Below are 21,560 nucleotides of genomic sequence, written 5' to 3'. Positions count from 1 at the left end.
TACTAGGGCTTCCTTGGATTTGTGTCATTTTAGTCATTCAGTTATAATGATGTAGTAACTTCCTTTATACTGTTTTTCCTATTTCTATCACGCTACAAATTTTCATTATTTATAACTAACATCACTCCTATTTCAAAAGTGTGTTGAAATCATTGCAAATTTTAATTCATTTCTGCATTTTTTTTTTACATCGGCTTGATGTAATTTGTACATTTCTATTAAGATTTATTTGAAATTAAGCATCAGTCTCACATTCTATGTTTAAATATTTAATCACAGCCATTCAGCTATGACCATGGCTGACAGTCAAAATCTCTAGCAATTAGTGTGGCCTATATCAGTCCAGTGAAAATAAAAGCGGTCTCTAGAGGTTCTTAGCTCTTCTGAACACTACTCCATTAGTTACCGTGTAATGGGGAGGCTTCAAGTCCTGGTTAGGTGGTTGATAGAGAGCTCTTTGGTGATCAGCATGGCAATTGTGGTATTAGGATGGTATCGGGCATGAAAATGCCTCTATATATACCAGGCAATAGGGCACACCGAAGCCTGCTCAAATGTCCGCTCTCAAGTGTCTGCGGAGTGGGAGACTCTCTGTCATAGGAATGGATGTAATGGAGTCCTCGCCATGCCTGTCTGTAATATCATGTGATGTAGCACACCTGAGACCATCACCAGCCACGTCCACATTATCTAAAGCTTCTTTATTCTTCTATTCTGCCCAGGTTCCTGTCACACACCTGGCTTGTCCTTTTTATAATATTTCTGTTTTAAGTGCATCATTAACTGTCCTGATTCCCCTGTCATCAACCAGTCCTCACAATCTTTCCGTGTTTAGATGTTAGAACCCACTTTAAAAGAAGCCAAATACTAAATGGCTCATTTGGTCTTGGTTCTGAGCACTGGTACATTAGAAATCTAGAATCAGCTTACCAAGAAATACGGCTCGAGTTTATTGTAGATGTGAAAAGAGAATTTTAATTTGACCGTGGTCAGTGGCTATTGCTCTACAAAAGGAAACAGGAAACTAACCCACCAGGAAAGAACCGAAGCAAAGCTGGAGGGAACGAGTGCTGCTGAAGAGGAAATTCAAATTCGAATGGGCTAAAACATGATTATAATGGTTAACTGATGAAAACCAGGACTGTCAGTCTATCTGATAAACAGCACACAGGAGGAGTGAGGACATTTTCTTGCATGTCAGAACTGGGAAACAGACCTCCTGGTTACTCTCTCTCTCCAAGCAGGACAGTTACAGTTTTTCATCTCACTAACTTGCCCCAGTGTTTACCTCTGGAAAGTACATTTTTTTTTTTTTTTGGAATCTCATAAGTTATGTTTCTGGGTGGCTGATGTAAATTGTTTTTGAGGCTGATTACTTTATCCTTCTATGAGAGAGGTTCTCAACTGGTGGGTCACAACCCCCTTGTCAAACCTCTATCTCCAAAGATATTTACATTTCGACTTATAACAGCAGCAAAATTGCAGTTATGAATAGCAACAAACCTAATTTTACAGTTGGGGTCACCACAACCTGAAGAACTGTATTCAAGGGTGGCAGCATGAGGAATGCAGAGAACCACGGCTCTAGGATGACTTTGAAAGGTGACACTCAGAAAGAGGCAGTGCTTATAGTAGTTCAGAAACTGCCCTAACCCACATTCACCCATGCCGGTTGGACAGGAAATGACTGTGACAGCATGCTATAGACCCCAGGTTGGATCCTGCTTATGCTTGTGCTTGTGTGTGTGTCCATATGTATGTATACATATTTATGTGGCATGTGTATGTGTGTGTGGTATGTGTATATATATGTATGTGTGTGTGTGATATGTATGTGTGGTGTGTATATGTCTGAAAATGTGTATGTGTTGTGTGTGTATGTGGTTTGTATATGTATGTGAGTATGTATATGTGTGCATATGCACACACCTATGTATTTGTGTGTTATATATGTATGTGTGAATGTGTGTATATGTTGTGTGTGAGTATGTATATGTGTGCATATGAGCATGCACATATGTGTATGTGTGTGGTGTGTATGTATGTGTGTGTATGTATTATGTTTGTATGTGGTGTGTATGCATGTGGTGTATATGTACTTATGAGTATGTATATGTGTGCATATACATGTGTGCATGTTGTGTGTATATGTGTGTATATGTGCATGTGTGAATGTTTGTGGTATATGTGTGTGTGTGAGTATGGGTATGTGTGAGTATGTATATGTGTATATGTATGTGTGTATATGTTTGTGTGTGGTGTGTATGTGTGTGTGTGGTATGTGCATGTATGTGGTGTGGTGTGTGGTGTGGTGGTGGTGGTGGTGATGTGGTGGTGGTGGTGGTGTGTGTGTGTGTGTGTGTGTGTGTGTGTAAAATACTTCTAATAACCACCAAGGAGCCTCTAACACTCAGGATTTGCCTAATCCTCTTTTCCTTTTGTCCCAGGGCAGGTAAGTAAGTATGTGTCATAAACTTTCTACCCATTTAAAGGAAGGTGAGTTAATTACACACTTCATTTACTTGACAAATACTTTTTATTAAAGGCTTCCCATAAGCTGGCAGTCTTCATGTGCTAGGAGCACAGTGGAGCACTGCTCCGTTGGAGCTTGCACTGCGTGTGAATGCACAACCTTTGAATAGCAATCATGTAAAGGGCCAGCTGCTATCACACGTGTGTCCAGCCTCAGTTTGAAGGCCTTTGCCTTGTCCTATTGTATCTCATTTTATCTCTTGAAGGACTGCTTTTTTTCTGAAGAAGAAATGGAGGGGAGTGGATCTTGGGGAGAGGTGAGGTTGGAGGGATTGAGGAAGAATGGAGGGAGAAAAACTGCTCAGAATATAACTTGTCTGAGAAAAGAATCTATCTTTAATAAAAATTAAATAAGTTAAAACAAAAGGAAAACAAATCACGAGCACACACTGTGTGGATCATGAGCACACACAGTGGATCGCAAGCACACACAGTGGATCACAAGCACACACAGTGGATCATGAGCACACACAGTGGATCATGAGCACACACAGTGGATCATGAGCACACACAGTGGATCACGAGCACACACAGTGGATCACAAGCACACACAGTGGATCATAAGCACACACAGTGGATCACAAGCACACACAGTGGATCATGAGCACACACAGTGGATCGCAAGCACACACAGTGGATCACGAGCACACACAATGAATGGATCACAAGCACACATAGTAGATCACAAGCACACACTGTGGATCATGAGCACACACAGTGGATCACAAGTACACACCATGGATCACGAGCACACACTGTGTGGATTACAAGCACAAATTGTGGATCATGAGCATACACTAGGAGGATGTCAAGGTGGTTTCTGTTGGTCTTTGCTTCTCGAATTGATATCTGCTTTGGCATTATAGTCTGGGAATGTTTTTAGGAAAAAGTTATTAAAAATGAATGTTCCCACCTCCCACGTGTACATTTCTCCTTTATACTCTCTCAGCTATCAAGATGACTACGGCACTGGAGGGTTTATAGATTCCTAAATGTATTATAGCCCTCCATTTTCCATTCCAGGGAGTGACCTCCATAATGGCATCATAGGCTTCAGTGAGGAGTCCCAGAGAGGCCTGGAACTGAGGGAAGGAGCTGATAAGAACAGCCAGCGCCTAGTAGTCACAAGGCAGCCAAACAGGTATGTGTGTGTGTGCGTGTGCATGTGCATGTGTGTTCACATGTGAAGATGTAGCATCCTGAAATTGTATACAGAACTTAAGACCCATAATGAATGATGAAGACAGGGTGAATATTGATAATGGTAGCCTGCAAGCTAGTTTGACAGTATTAATATGTATTCTTTTAACTAAAAGTGTATTTATTATTATTGGGGGGGGTAACCCATCTAATGGTATGGGTGGGTCAGAAGACAACTTTCAGTTGTCACTCTTCTTCTCTGATGGGTTTTTGGGGATGAAATTCAGATTGTCAGGCTAAGATGGCCAGTGCATTTATTAGCCAAGCCACCGAACTAGCCTGGGAATGATGTCATTCTCAATCTATTACGTAACACATTGGATTTTTAGCCATAACATAGGAATGCCTAGAATGTTTACATACCATCCAAATCAATGTCAGATGGTTTAGAGCATCTCTATCATGGTACCTACTTCGTGATGACTGTGTATGTAAGCACTGTGCCCTCTCTAGCATGATAACCACTCCGTGATGACTGTGTATGTAAGCACTGTGCCCTCTCTATGATGATAACCACTCCTTGATGACTGTGTATGCAACCACTGTGCTCCAGAGGAGACTTGGAGCATCAAAGGTCTTCTTTCTGCCCAAACTCAGTAGCGAGTTTTTGGGAACTTATTACATGTCTTTACTTGCTTTGTACATGCACATATGTATGGATTAAAACATGGGGCCTGCTCTGTAAAAATGTGGGACATCTTTTGGTTTTAACCATTACAATTATATCTGTTTTTAGGGGTAGTGTGTTCCTCTAAAGTAATTATTGTTAAAAGCCAAATAATACCCATTTTCTTGAGGTCCGAGTTTCTCTCTACTGTTTATTTGCACATTTTGTTACCTTGGACAGAAAGAATTTGACTTAACATTCCTCCCTGAGTGTCAGCTCATCACTGACCAGTGGGTAGTTAGAGAATGCTATGGAGACCATAGTGTTCTTATCTGCTGCAGGAAATGCGGCTCCTGTGTACCATTGCCAGTCATACAGTACGTGCTGCCCTACCTGTGGAGGAACAAGGAAGGCTCCCAGTGCCCATCACTGTGTGTCTTCCTTTACGACAGTTCATGAGTTCAGTGTCTGTTCTTTTTTTGTTTGTGCACAGGGCCTTTGAAGAAGTTCAGATCTTTTGGCGAGTCACACTTAACCAAACCGCCACCATTCTCCAGGACAAGGGGCTAAACCTAACAGATGAACTCCGGTTTGTGGCAGGGGTCACGACTTGCACAGGGGGTCAAACGCGATGCTTTATTCACCTTGAGCTCAATCCCAAGAAGGTAAGTGCTGTGAGCTGTTAAACATTTCTTTAGAATTACCCACCTCAGATTGTCATGATTGAAACTTACTGTGTGGTGATTGTCTTGCCATGATGTCTAAACCTTTCTTAGACCAGATTTAGATGTAAAATTTATGCCATCATAAATTTTTGCTGAGAGTTTTCTGTTTTTTGCCACGTCTAGGGTACGTTTGGCCCAAACCCTTGCTGTGTGTCAGCCAAATTAATTTCTTTAACTACTCTATTTGTGGCTTTGTTCTTATATTCATAAACATTTTTCTATCTATACATGAGAGATCTTTGTTTCATATATCCTTGAGTTACAATAGTTTTGAATTTATAAAAGAGGCACACAGACTGCTTTTGGTATATCCTTAGGTAAATGAGCTGCATGTGGCTCTGGGGCATAGACACTGGGCCCACTGTCAGGACAGTCTGCATCACTCAAATGGGTTTTCTCACAGTGACCCACCTGAGCTGACAGGGTACTTGATAATCACATGGAAGTGATTATGTGAGATTTTGATGCTTGGCCATCTAAGGTACACTCAGTACTATTTAATTTTGCTGCACATTTATTAAATAAAAACATCTATTAAAAACCTGCCCACCAGATTCTGAAATGAATGTTGAAGCACAATGGCTTCTTTGCATGATCCACAAACATCACACAGCAGAGAACACACACAGATGCGCTTGCCCCAAAGCTCTTCACAACACTAAACCTATTTGAAAATAACATCATTGTTGGTTTCAATTTTAAAAAATATTTTTCTCCTTAGTTTTTCAGCTTTTGAGAATTGCCATAATAGTTATAGTCTTCCAAGGTGGCTTCCATACATATTTTCATATTTTGGGGAATTTTTGTTCTGAAAGCAAAAGGGACAACCCGTCATTGGTCACTGAGGCTTGCATGCCCTTGGTGATAGCTATTTTGATTTTGTTGAGATGTGAGACCTTGTTCCTGTCCCTAGATGTTTCTGAGAAACACCATTCATGTACACTAAAGTATTTTATTAACTGATGCCTTGAAGAATAATTTTCTCAGTACCTTGTTTATAACGCTGCAGTGCCAGCTGTATAGAGGTCCTGTTAGAGCCTTAGCAGTTGTGAGCCTGCTGCCATGGCCTCCTTGTTTCTGGAAGGGCAACCTGGTTGAGGTGGGAGAACAGTCTGCCCTCCTTAGCCTCATGGTCTATTGTTTGAGAAAAGTGCTGCTGGCCTTATTTCTGCTTCATTTGTTTACAGTTCACAGGTGCTAATCACATATTCCAATTTTTTATGCCATTCTTGGTTTTCCTAGTAATAAATCTTTATATGCAGTTTTTAATATTAAGTTCTAACTACTTAAATGCAGAAAGATCAGTGATGACCATCATTTTAACTTTTTCTGTTATTGGAAATAGATTTTCTTCTCATATAATACATAGTAAGTACAGTTTCTCCCTCCTCACCACCCCCACCTGCTCCTTCAGCTCCTCTCTCCCATTGATCATTTTTGTCTCTCATTAGAAAACAAACAGGCTTCTAAGAGAAAATAATATAATATAAAATGAATTAAAATAAAATAATAATATAAAAGAACAAAAACTAACACATTAGAATAAGACAAAACCAACAAACAGAAGAAAAGGAGCCTAAGAAAAGACACACTATCAGGAATATATCAGGAATCCTATAAAAACATAAAACTAGAAGATATAATATATACCCAGAGGCCCTTAGCATTAAAAAGTGGGGAAAAACCCCTACTGCTGAGTGCACAGCCCACTCCTAAGAAGAGTTTATTTCCCCAATGAAACTCCTTGGGCAAAAATTACATTTTCATTTGCAAGTGGTTACCAATCGGAGATGGCTTCTGGTTTCGGAATGGGACAAGTATCTACATCTCCTTTCAGCTTTAAGACCTCATTGGGTGCAGATCCACATTGGCCCTGCTCAATCTCCTCAGGCTTTGTGAGTTCATATGTGTGTCAGTTCTGTCGATTTAAAAGGCTTTATCTTTTCCTGTCCTCCATCCCTGCTGATTCTTATGATCTTCCAGCCTCCTCTTCTGCAGGCTCCCTGATTCCTCAGGGGAAGGATTTGATAGAAACACCCTTTTAGAGTATCCTTAGGTCTTTCACTCTCTGCATATTGTCTGACTCTAGGCTATTGAGTGTCAGTTTTTTGGTCACCCAAGCAGTGTTGGATATGACTTTCATCTCAAGGAGTGGTCCTTAACTCAATCAGACATAGGTTGGTCGCTCCCACAAGCTTTGGGCCACCATTACACTAGGATTATCTTGCAGGAAAGACAGTCTTGTAGAGCAAAGCATTTGTGGCTGGGTTGGTGTTTCCCTTTCTGCTTTGATAGTGTGCAGATTACCATCCTGTACCAAACACACCGGAACCTAAGGGTGAAGGCTATATATAGGCACCAGCTTGACTTCTCCATGTACAATGAGTTGTGTGTGTGTGTTGTCCACAACAATGAGACTTTGTCATCAGTTTGTGGAGAGCATCCTACAGTCTTGGCAACAGTCTTGGTTGTTTGGTGGTTTTTATGGGATCTCTTTGGTCAACAACTCAATTAAATATAAAACATTCCTGGCACTGGAAGATTCATTTGGTCACAAGATATCTCCATTTGGTCTCTGTCTACTTTATTTGGTGATTTTATTTAGATTGCTTTCATATATGCATATATGTGTCACAACATTAGGAAGGTTGTGAACCACTGGTCTAACTAGAGGAAGGCCACAGAGACCAGAATTCAGTTGTTTCAGGTAGTTAAAAAAGATAACTTCTTTTCAAAATATTATATCTCCATTGTCTTTCCAGCGGTTAAAGTATAGATGAGGACAACATATTCTTATGTCAGTCAAAGAAAATATAAAACAAGAAGGAACTGAGAGTAGAGACACAGATCTGTAATCCCAGCACTCCAGAGGCTGGAGCACAAAAAACACACATCTGAGGCCAGCCTGGGCTAATAGACCATATCTCAAAAGTAAATGAGGGGGATATGATAGTGTCTTAAAGAAAATTAAAACATGCACAACAATCTTCTATTCATTTTCACAAACTATGTTTGATTATTTTGCATGGATTTGGCTTCTCAAGTTTGGATTCCTTTTATTTCTTACAAACTAAGAGCTAACAGTATAAGTCAGGAAATACAGAAGTCATTTATTTTATTTTATTATTTTATTTTTTGCAATGAGGTTTGAGAGCCTGTGAGAACCTTTTGTCCTAAGAGCTGTCTTCAGTGGTTGCCAGAGAAATGGTTTAAATTATACAGAGCTTATTCAGCAGACTATGTGGTAGGCAGAGTTTTAGCTCTGATGACAGAAGATCTTGGTTCAAATCTTAGTTCATACACTAATTAATTAGGCAGTAATAGATAAGGTGTTTAGCCTTGATTGGCCTCCCAGGTTTAAATGGATTAATAAATGGGCTACTAGGAAGATTCAATGTTTTAATAACAAATGAAGATTATTAGCACAGTTCTTGGCAAGAAATCGATTGACCCTTAGAGATGATTGATAGTGCTTTTAGTAAGAAGGGATGGGCCAGGAGCCTGAGGAACTTCTGCAGTAGCTGTATCAACACTAGTGGAGGTTTACAAATATTATACATGTACGTGTGCACACACAAACACACACATGTGAACACACAGATACACAGAACACGTCTGTGTGCAAAGTGACACAACAATTCAAAGCAGTGTCTCCCTTGGTCCAGTTTTTTGACCCTCAACTTTAAAACCTTTAACTCTATTTTCCCCATTGTCAACTCCATAATTATTTTCTTTCATTTTTAACTTATGAAGAATTTAACTGACTTGCCTCATCAACTTCTTAGACAGGTTAGAATCCACCTTTTGAATTTTAGTCAACTCACCCTTTCTCTGATGAATTATCTCATAGACCTATATTAAGAAAACATATAAAATAAGAACTAGCTTAGGAATAGGGTATTTGGTTTTGGTTGTCAACACAATGTAGAATCACGTTAGAAGGAAGTCTCTGTGAGGTATTTTCTACAATACATTGGCATGTAGGTGTGCCTGTGAGCATTTTCTTAACTAGGTTAACAGAGGCAGGAAGAACTGCCCGGAATATGAGCAGCACCAGTTTACAGGCTTTTCTCTAAATGGAATAAAGAGAGAAAAGGCCCTAAGACCTAGCATGCCTGTGCTAATTCATGCTCTGTGCCCCTGACTGTGCATGTAATGTCATTAATTACTTCAACTTCTCACTTCCCTGAGTTCTTTACAGTGGTAGATTGTAATCTGGTTTTGTGAGCCAAATAACCTCTTTGAGTTGCTTTTGTCAGGTTAATTTATTAGAACAGGAAAAACAAAACAAAACAAAACGAAACACAACAAAACAAAAAACCCTAAAACAGCAGGCACGCTCTTAACCCACCAAATCTATTTAAACTAAAGCATTTAGACTTTGGTACAAATATCCTTTAGAAAAATATTGTTTTGTTTTTACTTTTCTGCTTCTGAGCACTTTTGACTCCTGAAGGAGGAATTTTCTACTAGTTAAGGCAAAAGTCCACCCCAAAGTACAAATGCCCCCACTAGAAGAGGGTCCCAAAGCACGTACATGTGCAATGAGTTCATGTGAGGTCTGGAGATGCTCAGATATGATTTTTAAATCTTATTCCTCAATAGAATTCAGGCACATTGTCTGAATAGAGCATTTCTTTGCCTGGCTGGAAGATTCATTTTGTCTCCAGTCTAATTATATGTAGGCTTCCATCTGTACACTATTCAATTTTTAGATAGTTCTTTACTTAAGTTACAACTCGTTCTTTTGATGGTAAGTGGTTATAAGTAATGTTCTAATCATCATCACAATGAAAAGGAATATTTTACTGGAAAATAAAGACAAGAGTGTCTATTGGAACTTAATATGCCAAACTCCTCACTTCAAAGAGACTATTGTGAATTCAAGTTCCCAGGGCCATTAGGGAATATTAGCTCTTGAAATACAGTTGCCTTACTTTCCCTACTGCTTCAGCTTCTTGCTTTTGCTAACTATAGTTTCTCATATTGGAAAGAATACACTTATTTCCACATTCTAACACTTATGGACAGTGTATTGGCAAAAGTAAAGAATTTTATATGCTGTTGGATAGCTAAACCCATTTCTTTAAACATTGAAAGCGAGATTAAGAACATTTAATGAGTGACACGGATGGAGCTTTTTTGGATCATAAAGAAGGATTTGTTGTTTTGTTTCATTTTCATTCAAATTATCACAAAACAAATGATAGATTAGACTCTTGCTGACAGATAAAAATATGCCTAATGTATGGTTAGACAATGACATGTGCAGCTGAAAATACATCAAGTCACTTTAACTGGATATGCCAGAATGCTAACAAGACAGTTAAACAATTCAGATTTTTCTCTATAAGAGTAAGTCATTTGTAAAATCAGAAGATTGACAACATGTTATAAGAAGCAGTTCAGACTTCAGAGAATGGGTGGTTTCAGGGAGGAGAAAAACAAGGATGCAGGATGAAGAGAGTTAATTTTGATTTGATACAATGTTATTTGAAAATTATATGAAATTTCAGAACTTGTTATCAATATATCCTCATATTTGTTTAAAACTTAAACACCTTTTTTAAAAAAATGTGGGCTGAGATTGTAGCTCAGATGACAGAGTGTTTGCCTAGCACAAAGCAAGCCCTGGGTTTGATGCCTTGGTGCCACATAAACAGGAAGTCTTGATGCACACCTGATCCTAGTCCTTGAGAGGTAGACCAGATGGAGCTTCAGGAAATTCAAGGTTATTCTTTTTTTCCCACATTTTTTATTAAATATTTTCTTCCTTTACATTTCAAATGCTATCCCAAAAGTTCTCTATACCCTCCCCCGTACCCCCCTACCCACCCACTCCCACTTCTTGGCCCTGGCGTTCCCCTGTACTGGGGCATATAAAGTTTGCAAGACCAAGGGGCCTCTCTTCCCAATGATGGCCAACTAGACCATCTTCTGCTACATATGCAGCTAGAGACATGAGCTCTGGGGGTACTGGTTAGTTCATATTGTTGTTCCACCTATAGGGTTGCAGACCCCTTCAGCTCTTGAGTACTTTCTCTAGCTCCTATACTAGGGGCCCTGTGTTCCATCCTATAGATGACTGTGAGCATCCACTACTGTATTTGCCAGGCAGTGGCAAAGCCTCACAGGAGACAGCTATATCAGGGTCCCTTTCAAGGTTGTTCTTGAATACACACTGAGTTCAAGAACAGCCTGTGATACATGAGACCCTATCTCAAAAGAAACGGTAAATAAGTAAATCTTACATGAAGTTCAATTCTCCCCTCATCCTTTTTTTTCTTACAACCTACAGTGTTATTTAACTTTGCACTCTGCCCTGGTTTCTACCTGATATCAGTGTTGAGAAAACTGCTATAATGTGTAATGTTTTGTTTAAGCTTTGAATATTTATGTAAATATTTTTGACCACATGGAGTAAACATTATACAATTTTTATTTTTATACTTAAGGTATCATATATATGTATCTAATTATGAAATCTTTATGAATCCTGCTGTTATATATCCATATTTGAGATATTTTATGTTGAAAAATATTTGAATAGTCTATTGCTTTCATCAATTTTTAATCAGCTGGTTCTGTGGATACATTTATTTATTCATCATTTGCTTATTGAGCTTAGGAATATTATTTTTGGACCTTGTCTTAGTCACTTGTTATTGCTGTGAAGGACACTATGATCAAGGCAACACTTCTAAAATATAGCATTTAATTGGGGGGCATGCTTACAGTTTCAGAGGTTTAATCCATTATTATCACAACAATGTCATTGCAGCATGCATGGCACTGGAGCAGTAGTTGAGAGCTACATACTGATCCATAGACAGAAAGAGAAAGCCCAGGCCTAGACTTGGCTTTTGAAACTTGAAAACCTAACCCCAGTGACACACTTCCTCCTACAAAGACACACCTACTCCAACAAGGTCACACCTCCTAATCCTTCATACTTCCTAGTGACTAAACATTCAACTATATGAGCCCATTAGGGCCATTTTTACTCAAATCACTACAGCCATTTAACCTTCAGTGAGAAGCCCAATATAAGAAAAAGATGTTTTAAAGAAAGAAGTAAAAAATCCAAAACCAAACCAAACCAAAACAAAACAAAAACCCAAAAAACATAGTTGCCATAGTGATTCAATGTAAAAATTTAGTTCTGTAATTATATAAAATGTTTCCTTAACTATATATTTGTTTCTGTTAAACATGCTTGTAATTAAAATAGAATTATACAACTTTCTCCCTTCCTTTCCCCCCTCCATCCTCTTCTATCTTTCCTCCCTTTAACCTTCTTATGTTCCCATCAATTCTCAAATTAATAGCTTCTGCTTTTTTGATTATTATTACATGCATATGAATATATATACATATATAAAATGTAAATGTGTATATTCATTTATATAATGCTGTAGATGAACTGTAGCATGGCTTAGTCATAGAAATATATAAAAACAGGAGTATATTTGCAATAGTTAAATCTTTCTTTTCCTCATTATCAGGTGCATCAAATTGAAATGCCTTTCTTTGTGGAGCTGTATGACGTCACTGCTGGGGCAGCTATAAACAACAGTGCCAGATTTGCTCCGGTTAAACTTTCCAAGAGTGGTGCCCCTCAGAGCCTTGTTTCCTTCTCTGTGGGTTCTCGGCTGGCAGTGGCTCACAAGAAGTCTACTTTGATCAGTTTGCAGGTGGCCAGAGATTCTGGGACAGGAATCATGATGTCTGTTAACTTTAGTACCCAGGTAGGCTTGCAAAGGTATAGTCATATACGAGTTGTATATGCTGAGACTGTAATGAAACAGTAATCTAAACAGCGATTTCTGACGATATGATGATTGCTGAGTGCTTGTGTGTTATACTGTTTTCTCCTTCTATCACCTACCCTACCCCTCGTAACTAGGAGGTGGTGCTTTAACATCACAGGCTATTTTGATTTGGCAGCCTTCAATGTCCGACCAAGGCACCCCATTGAACTCTGATCTGTCACATCTCTACAGCTGTAGCCCAGTGCTTCCTCCACTGCTACTCTTTGGACTTGAACAAATTGCCGAAGTTGCCTACAGCTTACATTCAAACTAGCTGAATTTTTTTTTCTTCATATCCTTAAATACTGACCAAGCTTAAGTTGTACACAACACTGGTTTTAGGTGACTGCACTCCTGCCTACCCATCGTTTCACATGGTGTCCAGTGAAAGAATGGCTGGGTTTACGGTGCTCAGAGCAGCAGCTGAGCACATGAGGAGACTAGCTCCTATACTCTCATATGACTTTTCAGCCCTACTGCTTTTATTTGGATTCATCAGCAACATTCTAATACAGTAAAAAAAAAATATGTTGTCTATTCTGCTTAAAGCTTGACTGTGGAGATGATAGCTCTCCCACTTTTGCTCTCTGTTGTTTTCCCATATCACTTCTGACTTTCCCCTTTACCACCATTGACTGCTTCCAACAATCCACCATTTTACACATCCAATAAAGCAGAGGTATGCCTAATGTGATAGAGTCAGGCAATAGGAGGGTAGATTGAGAATCATGGGTGAGAGCTGCTCCGTTTTGTTTGGTTATAGTATGACAAACAAGAGAGAAAAAAATGCTTTCATTCATAATAGATTTTAATATTTTGTCTACCATGTTTATGATAGGAAGAGAAATGATAAAAAAATTTGTGTTTCATTCTCACACTTCACTCAAGAAATATTATCACTATCAGGTCATGAGTTTATAGAATAGAAGAAGGGCAACCAGAGATACAAAGCCTACAATGATGATATTTGAAGTACTTTTATGAACAAGTTCACATGCCCAGATAAGAGACTTGAGGAGTTGATAGATGGATATATGTATCCATGTAGACATACTTGCTATTCCAATTACTAGACAAACACTACCCCATGATCACGGATTCAGGGTGTGGTGCACTAGCTAGACACACTCCTGGTGATCACAGACTCAGGGCTGTGGTGCACTAGACACACTACTCTGTGATCACAGACTCAGGGCTCCATCTTCACAGTTTTGACATGGAAGTGAAGGCTGGAATCTGAGGCTTTTCCTATAAAGGAAGACTTTGTTTTTTGGACCATGGAGCAGATACGTCTTTCCCCACTGAGATCAACTACAGAGCCTTGGTGTTACACATAGAACAATATTAGGAGTCTCTGAAACTGGAGAGGAGCAATGAGCTGGGGGTTTGGGCACACATAGTACCTAGAAAGGCAAGTTCTAGAGTTCTCTTTTTCCCTTATACCCAAGGCTTTGAGCTGAAGAACTTGTCATATGGATTCAGTCATGGGGGAAAAGAAGTAAAAAAAAAAATCTATATAGATGTGCTGTCTGTAGTGCAAGGAGCAAAATTCCCCATAAAGTTATAATGTCTGTAGTGTAAGTAGCAGCAGCGGGAAATCCCGTACCGATATGCTGTCTGTAGTGCAAATAACAAAATTCCTCATACAGATATAATGTGCGTAATGCAAGGATCGGGACACCCCATGCAGGTGTGTATTCTGCAGTGCAAAGGGAAGGGAAGGGAAAGATAAGCAAGTTAGAAAGCTTTTAGATGAAAATCTTTTGTATTCTCTGGTCAAACATGCCAGAAAGATTTTACCCAACTTTATCCATATCAGCTGGGGAGGGGGCTGAGGATGGGGGGTTGGGATGGGAGAGAGGGAGTGAGAGAACGAGAGAGAGAGAGAGAGAGAGAGAGAGAGAGAGAGAGAGAGAGAGAGAGAGAGAGAGAGAGAGAGAGAGAGAATCCCTTGCGGGAACCTTGATCTCTGCATGCCATGTCAGAGGACCAGGCTGAGAGTTAGGACTTTGCCCACTGTCTAACAGTTAAAGGTGCCCAGCATTGGCAAAGTGTCAGTGGAGAACGCTGAATGGCAATGGAGAGGTTCTCAGAGGAGAGACCAGTGGAGGTGAGATTATTGACAAGTTCTCAACTCCACCTAACGATAAAGAAGGCCCTCCTTCCCTCTACTTCAGAAACCAGCGAGGAAAAACTGCACTTTCCCAACTGTCAGGAGGAATAGTTCCCTTTTTTGCTCATAGCAGTGTCAAAATGAGCTAATAAATAAATAAATAAATAAATAAATAAATAAATAAATAAGAAACAAACAAACAATAACCCGAGTCTCCTGAGGTAAGGTACAACATGTACACGTACCAGTCAACACAGATCTGTCTCATCAGAGCATGGAATGATCTCAAGTGGAATGGAAAACAGTAATAAGTAGATGTCAGCAATAAGATGAGCCAAATATGAGAAATACTCAGTAAGATTTTAACACAGCTGCACAACATGCTTTAATCAGCAGTTAAACAAGTGAAAGAAATTGTCTAAATATGGAAAGAAGAACTCTTACGAAGTAAATAGAGAACATAAAGAGTAGCATAGGAGATTTTTTTACATGTGGATAAACAATAACTAAAATGGCCTAGACAATCTCAGGAGCAGAACAAAGAGAAAGGAAAGACCTATCTTGTAGATAGTATGATAGTTGGTCCTCTGTTTGAACAACGGCAGCAGAGAGATTGAGAAAACTTAACAAAGCATGGCTTAGGGACCTACAAAGCTGCAACAGCAAAAGTTAACCTTATGACTCTAAAGTCCTGAAAGAAAGAAGAAAGAGATAGGGATTGAAAAGAAAACACTTGAAAGAATAGAGATGGGAATGCTTTTAATTTCACAAAGGTTATTAGAACATATGTTGAAGAAACTAAAAAACAATCCACAGGCAAAATAAATAAGAAAAAGAAAATCCTTTATTAAGGTGCTGTAATCATCTTCTTGTTGTGACAGAACACCAGACAAAGGCTACTTCAGGAGGGAGAGGGTTGTGCTGGCTCACAGTTTAAGGATGTTGTCCATCACAGCAGTGAAGCGAAGGAGGCTCAGGCAGTCTCACACTGTGTTCATGCTCAGGAAGCAGAGAGAGATGAGTCAGATGCACACAGGCAGTGGTTACACTGTGTCCATGGTCAGGAAGCAGAGAGAGACGAGTCAGATACACACCCAGCTTTCTACCTTCATTCAATCCAGGATTCCGGATCCTAGATTGTTACTGTGTACACTCAAGGTAGGTTAACCTCTGCTAACATAATCTAAGTGATCCCTTATAGGTCTTCTCAGGCCTGACTCTTCAGTGGTTCTAGATCCTGTGAGGTTGATGATATTAACAATAACAGTGTATAATAATCAAACTATAAAAACTTAAAAATGAGAGGAAAATACTGAAGCGAAGTGTTGGAGCCCAATTATAAATTGTAGCTTCTAAATGGTGGAAATAAGTTATTTCACCTGTAGAAAAACATCCCTACACAATGAAAGAGAAATTAAGGCATTAGAAAAGTAATATTTTCATATCAATATGCTCCCAGTGAAAGAACACCATGACAGAACATCTTGTAAATTCAAATGCAGTGATAAGAAGAATGGGTTTATGATTATGCAAGGAAGAATACAGTAAGCAAAACCAGAGTGGTACATGAAGACATTGCACTAGAGGACATATCTGTATATGATGTTCAGTGTGCCACGGAGAGTTTATCTGAACCTTCTAGAATGGCTGTCATAAAATCAGTGACAATACCTAATACTGGCAAGAATTCAGAGACTGGCTAATTTGTTTATTGCTGGTGGCTATGTAAAATGATATAACCATCTGAAAGATGTTAGTTTCTTAAATAACTACACATGAATTATGCAGGTCCATGCAATTACTGTCTTGGCCATTTATTTCAATGGAAACTTGTTACACAGAAATCTCTACATGAATATTTGTGGTAGCTTATTATAATAAAACTGTCCATCAGTTGGCAAAAGGCTAGATGAGCTGTGAACTCCTACTAAGTGTGGTAAGGAACAAGCCATCGAGACACATCAGCCAGTGTAATCTAATGATCATGTCAAAAAAATCTCCAAAATTGTAGGGTGAAAGATTCCATTCACATATGAAAGTCACAACATCATAAAAATGCAGAACTTAATCCTCATTTAGAACAATGAGGGACTGTCAGGCAGGAAACTGAGTGATCGTGAAAGTTACTGTAAAGGATTCTTAAGAAATGGAAATTGTTTGTGACCCTGTCAGTGTTAATATCATTTTGCAAGGTGTTGACAATAAGGGAATTTGAGTAGAAAATATAGGAAATAATACTGCTTTGCTTTTTAGTTCAATATAAGAAGACACACCTAGAATCAAAAGGGACAGCTTAAAATCAGAAACCATAGCAGAAGGGTCTAGGATGCTAGGAGAACGTGGCCCATAGAATCAACTCAGCAAGGCTCATAGAGACTTACAGAGACCCAAGAAGCAATCACAGAGCCTGCATGGATCTGAGCTACGTCCTTCACATACATGCTGTCTTTGTTACAGTTTTACTGCTGTGAACAGACACATGACCAAGGCAACTCTTTATACGTACAACATTTAATTGGGGCTGGCTTACTGGTTCAGAGGTTCAGTCCATTATCATCAAGGTGGGAGCATGGCAGCATTGAGGCAGACACAGGTGTGGAGGAGTTGAGAGTTCCACCTCTTGTTCTAAAGGTAGCTAGGAGAAAACTGGCTTCCAGGGAGCTAGGATGAGGGTCTGAAAGCCTACACCCACAGTATACCTACTTCAACACCTATTCCAACAGGGCCACACTAATAGTGCCAGTCGTTGGGCCAAGCATATTCAAACCATCACACATGCTATGGTCGTTTAGTTTGGGCTTTTTTGTGGGATCCTTGACTGTGGGAGTAGGGCTATCTTAACTCTTTTGCCTTGCCTTGGGATCCTCCTCTTTCCTACTGGGTTGCCTCACACAGCCGTGACTTGAGGGTTTGTCCCCAGTCTTATTGCCCCTTGTTATGTTGCATTCTATAACCCTGGGAGGCCTGCTTTTTTTCTGATGTGAAGTGGAGGAGCAGTGGATCTGGGGGACAGGGCAAGTGTGTAGGGGAACAGGGAAGAAGGAGGGGTGGATGGGTTCGGGCAGGAGCTGAGAGCAGTGGAAGGAGGGGAGGCTGGGGTCAGGATATATTGTATGGGAGAACAGTAATGTAAAGAAAAGATAGGAAACAAACAAGAAAGTCAGAAATCATGGTTTTACTTCTCAGGGAGTTCTGTATTTTGTTCTTGCTTCCCTGATCAGTGAAATTAGAAGATAAGAATATACAATAGTTTTTTTCATGAGCTGAAAACTCTCTGTGTAATGGTATCGATCCTTATACTTCACTGTAGCTGGAATAATGTAATCAAACCAAACATGCTCACATACATTTCACTTGCATGTACAAAAATACCACAGTTTTAGCGTAACTTATGTTATCCATCTGTATTGTGCTGTCATTAAGAATGAATTTCTGGTCTTTGTTACTTGAAGTGATGAAAATGTCACTTACTCTGTTATACTTCATTAAATGAGTCTACAGTTGACCATGTTTGGATACTACAGGATGGAAACAGGAGCGTGGCCTGTTTTATTAAGTGTTTTATGAATGTGCTAGGGAATATGCTTGCACAGGGCTCTGAGACAGCTCAGTCAAGGGATACAGGGGTAGAAAGGCTCAGAACAGAGTGTGAGTGCAGCTAATAGGATCTTCTCATATATTCAGGAGATACTCCCTTGAAGCTGTCATGTGTCATAACTCAGAGCACGCACTGAAGGAAAGTCACACTCTTTTGATTGTCTGTTCTAAGTTGGTATCTTCAGTGGAGTGCCTAGGAGACATGACAAACTTTGTGGAGGTCATAAATAATACTTTCTTGGTTTCCCACCATCTATATAGTAACTCTTCCATCCTGGCCAGTGTGTATTTAAAACACTAAATCCCAAACATTTGATTTTTACCAAATAAAGACTTGGAAGTCAGATGCTAAAGTGAAAGCCTGCTAGCTCAGAGGCAGAGAGAGCTCGGCTGACCTTCCTCTTCCACTGACATCCAGAAGGAAAAACTTGTTTCTCTTTCTCCAGGCTGTCTTAAATACCTCTCAACTTAAAGCCCCTCTCTTCTGTTTACTTATGTTTGATCACCTCATTTTCTATTGCTGACTTTATTTAGCACTTTAATTAAAGGTGTGTGCCAGGCTAAGCCACACCACAAATACTTGTTTAAAATAAACAGAAAGCTCTAGGATCAAAGGCTTAGCCCCAATTAGAAACAGATTTTCCCAGTTCACGATGGTGTGTTCAAATATCCTGCAATAGGCCAGTAATTAGATATTGTCCTCAGTCCTCATGTTCCTCTCAGCCCTGATAAATGTAGCAGAATATCCTACTCACTGCATTCACACTGTTCTGTTCTGTTTCCATATTGTAGTTTCTAGTGACACTTCAAACTATGGCCACACATGCCGGGACCCCATCCAGTCCTCATGTCAGGGTCTGACACTGCCCCTGCCATTCGCACCGGCCTTCAAGTTCTTTCTAACAGGTTTTTAGGTTGTTCTCCCCACAGGGACTTTTAAATTGTTGTTCTCATTGCCTAGAATACTTCACCTTAGATCTAGAATCTGTATTCTGAGGTAAGCCTATGGACAGTCATTTAATGAGGCCTCTGTTGAGATTCCATGTCCAGCCTGGCTTATAATTGTGCCTACTACACAGGTGCCATCACCCTGTGTCTCTGCCTACTTTGCCTTATTTCCCTTCACTCATGACCATGGAGCAACATAGTAGTAATTCCATTCAGAATGTGTGTCCTCTGCCAGAATCTTAGGTTCTGGGAGTGTCGGGAGTGTGCCCATCCATTCTGCATTCCAATATCCATACTAGACTGCCTAGGAAGTTAATCTTTAGTCAGTATTCAATAAAGACACACTATTTTGACTTTTCCTTGGCTGGAGTATTCATCCTGAACTTTCTAAAACATCCTCAAGAAATGTTGATGACTTTGGAAAATTGGATGCATACGTTACTTAGGGACCCAATCCAGTAGCTCATTTCCATACTGAAGGGTAAGAAAGAGCATAATCCTTCTTACATCCCACCTTCCACCTTCAATTCTCCCTGGCCCTAAATTTCTAGGTGAGATTAAAATTTAAATACTACTTCTTCACCTCCCATGCTTAGTTTCCCAGCTTGTGCAATCTAAAGCATAACTTTTGCTGTGTTCATAACTGGATTCTGATCTAGACAACGGTGTCAATCCATGACTCTTTGGTTCATCTTGGTGCAAGCAAACCCCCTGCTCCCTAACCTCTGTGTAGCTTATTGAAGGCAATAAAGAAAAGTATAAAGTCTATGTTTAGTGGCAGTGTAGTTACTGCCAATTCGTTTAATAATATTAGGATAACTTTAGAGACATCGTAGCCTCATTTTCCTGCCTTTGTTTAATTTTCAGGAGCTGAGGAGCGCTGAAACAGTTGGTCGGGTCCTCATATCTCCAGCTGTTTCTGGGAAGGATTTTGTGAGGACAGAAGGCACATTGGTCTTCGAGCCTGGCCAGAAAAGTGCGGTGTTGGATGTTGTCTTAACACCAGAAACAGGGTCTTTAAATAAATTTCCTAAACGCTTTCAGATTGTGCTTTTTGACCCAAAAGGTGGTGCCAGAATTGATAAAGTGTATGGGACTGCCAACATCACTCTCATCTCTGATGTGGATTCACAAGCTGTCTGGGGGCTTGAAGACCTGCTACATCAGCCCCTACATGAAGATGTTCTCAACAGAGTGCTCCACAGCCTCAATCTGCGAGTAGCCACAGAGAGCACAGATGAGCAGCTCAGTGCTGTGATGCTCATCATGGAAAAGGTAGGGCATCCTTGCCAGCGTAAGTGCACAGCTCAGTGGAAAGATCAGGAAGCCCAAATCAAAACAGATACCTCATCGATTATAATGCCTGTTAATATGAAGTAAGAACCAAATGTAATTTCTAACCAGAAGAGTGAGATTCCTGCCCTGTACTTTTTCTTGAGTAAGGCCTGTTTGACATCATTGCTCTTAGAGTGGGAACTGTGGTTAAGTTGGGATAACCAGAATCCAATAATCCAACAACAAATTTTTTGTTGAAAAGTACGAATAAGGATCAGCCAAAGAATTGTAGGCATTCATTTGCATGGATTTGCCCTAGTCAGCATTTATATGAGGTCAGTTATTAATTTATTCTTCTACAAATGTGGAACTATATAGAGGTAATAAAAGTTCAAGACTATAAATGGAAAATGATATCTCAAAACTATTGTTACTGAAGAAAAAGATTTTTATAGCTTGTCTTAAGCTTTTTTACTGAGATAATGCTTTTTTAACATATTTATCTACAAGCATACAGGTCTGGGTCCATCCATGAGCCCCCTACGTGGAGACCTTTAATTACTGAAAATGTTTTCAGTGGGATATTTGGTTTTTTTTTTTCTTTTTTTAATTAGGTATTTTCCTCAATTACATTTCCAATGCTATCCAAAAAGTCCCCAATACACTCCCCCCCCAGTCCCCCACCCACCCACCCCCACCCCTTGGCCCTGGCATTCCCCTGTACTGGGGCATATAAAGTTGGCAAGTCCAAT

The 21,560-nt window shown here is 39.7% G+C and overlaps 1 protein-coding gene across 1 annotated transcript in view; it reads left to right on the top strand.

The window, feature by feature from the left end:
- The window catches only part of Adgrv1 (adhesion G protein-coupled receptor V1), a 497,830-nt gene that overhangs the window by 197,953 nt on the left and 278,317 nt on the right, over window positions 1-21,560 (top strand). Inside the window, exons 75-78 of the mRNA XM_021180004.1 lie at window positions 3,556-3,673; window positions 4,833-5,004; window positions 12,570-12,812; window positions 20,401-20,808. Of these exons, the coding sequence (XP_021035663.1) occupies window positions 3,556-3,673; window positions 4,833-5,004; window positions 12,570-12,812; window positions 20,401-20,808 (941 nt within the window). The remainder of the gene's footprint in view (window positions 1-3,555; window positions 3,674-4,832; window positions 5,005-12,569; window positions 12,813-20,400; window positions 20,809-21,560) is intronic.

Source organism: Mus caroli, chromosome 13 (genome assembly GCF_900094665.2).
Source record: "Mus caroli chromosome 13, CAROLI_EIJ_v1.1, whole genome shotgun sequence".
NCBI classification, from domain to species: Eukaryota; Metazoa; Chordata; class Mammalia; order Rodentia; family Muridae; genus Mus; species Mus caroli.
The sequence above is the reverse complement of the archived record's forward strand: the minus strand, read 5'-3'. Positions and strand labels throughout refer to the sequence as shown.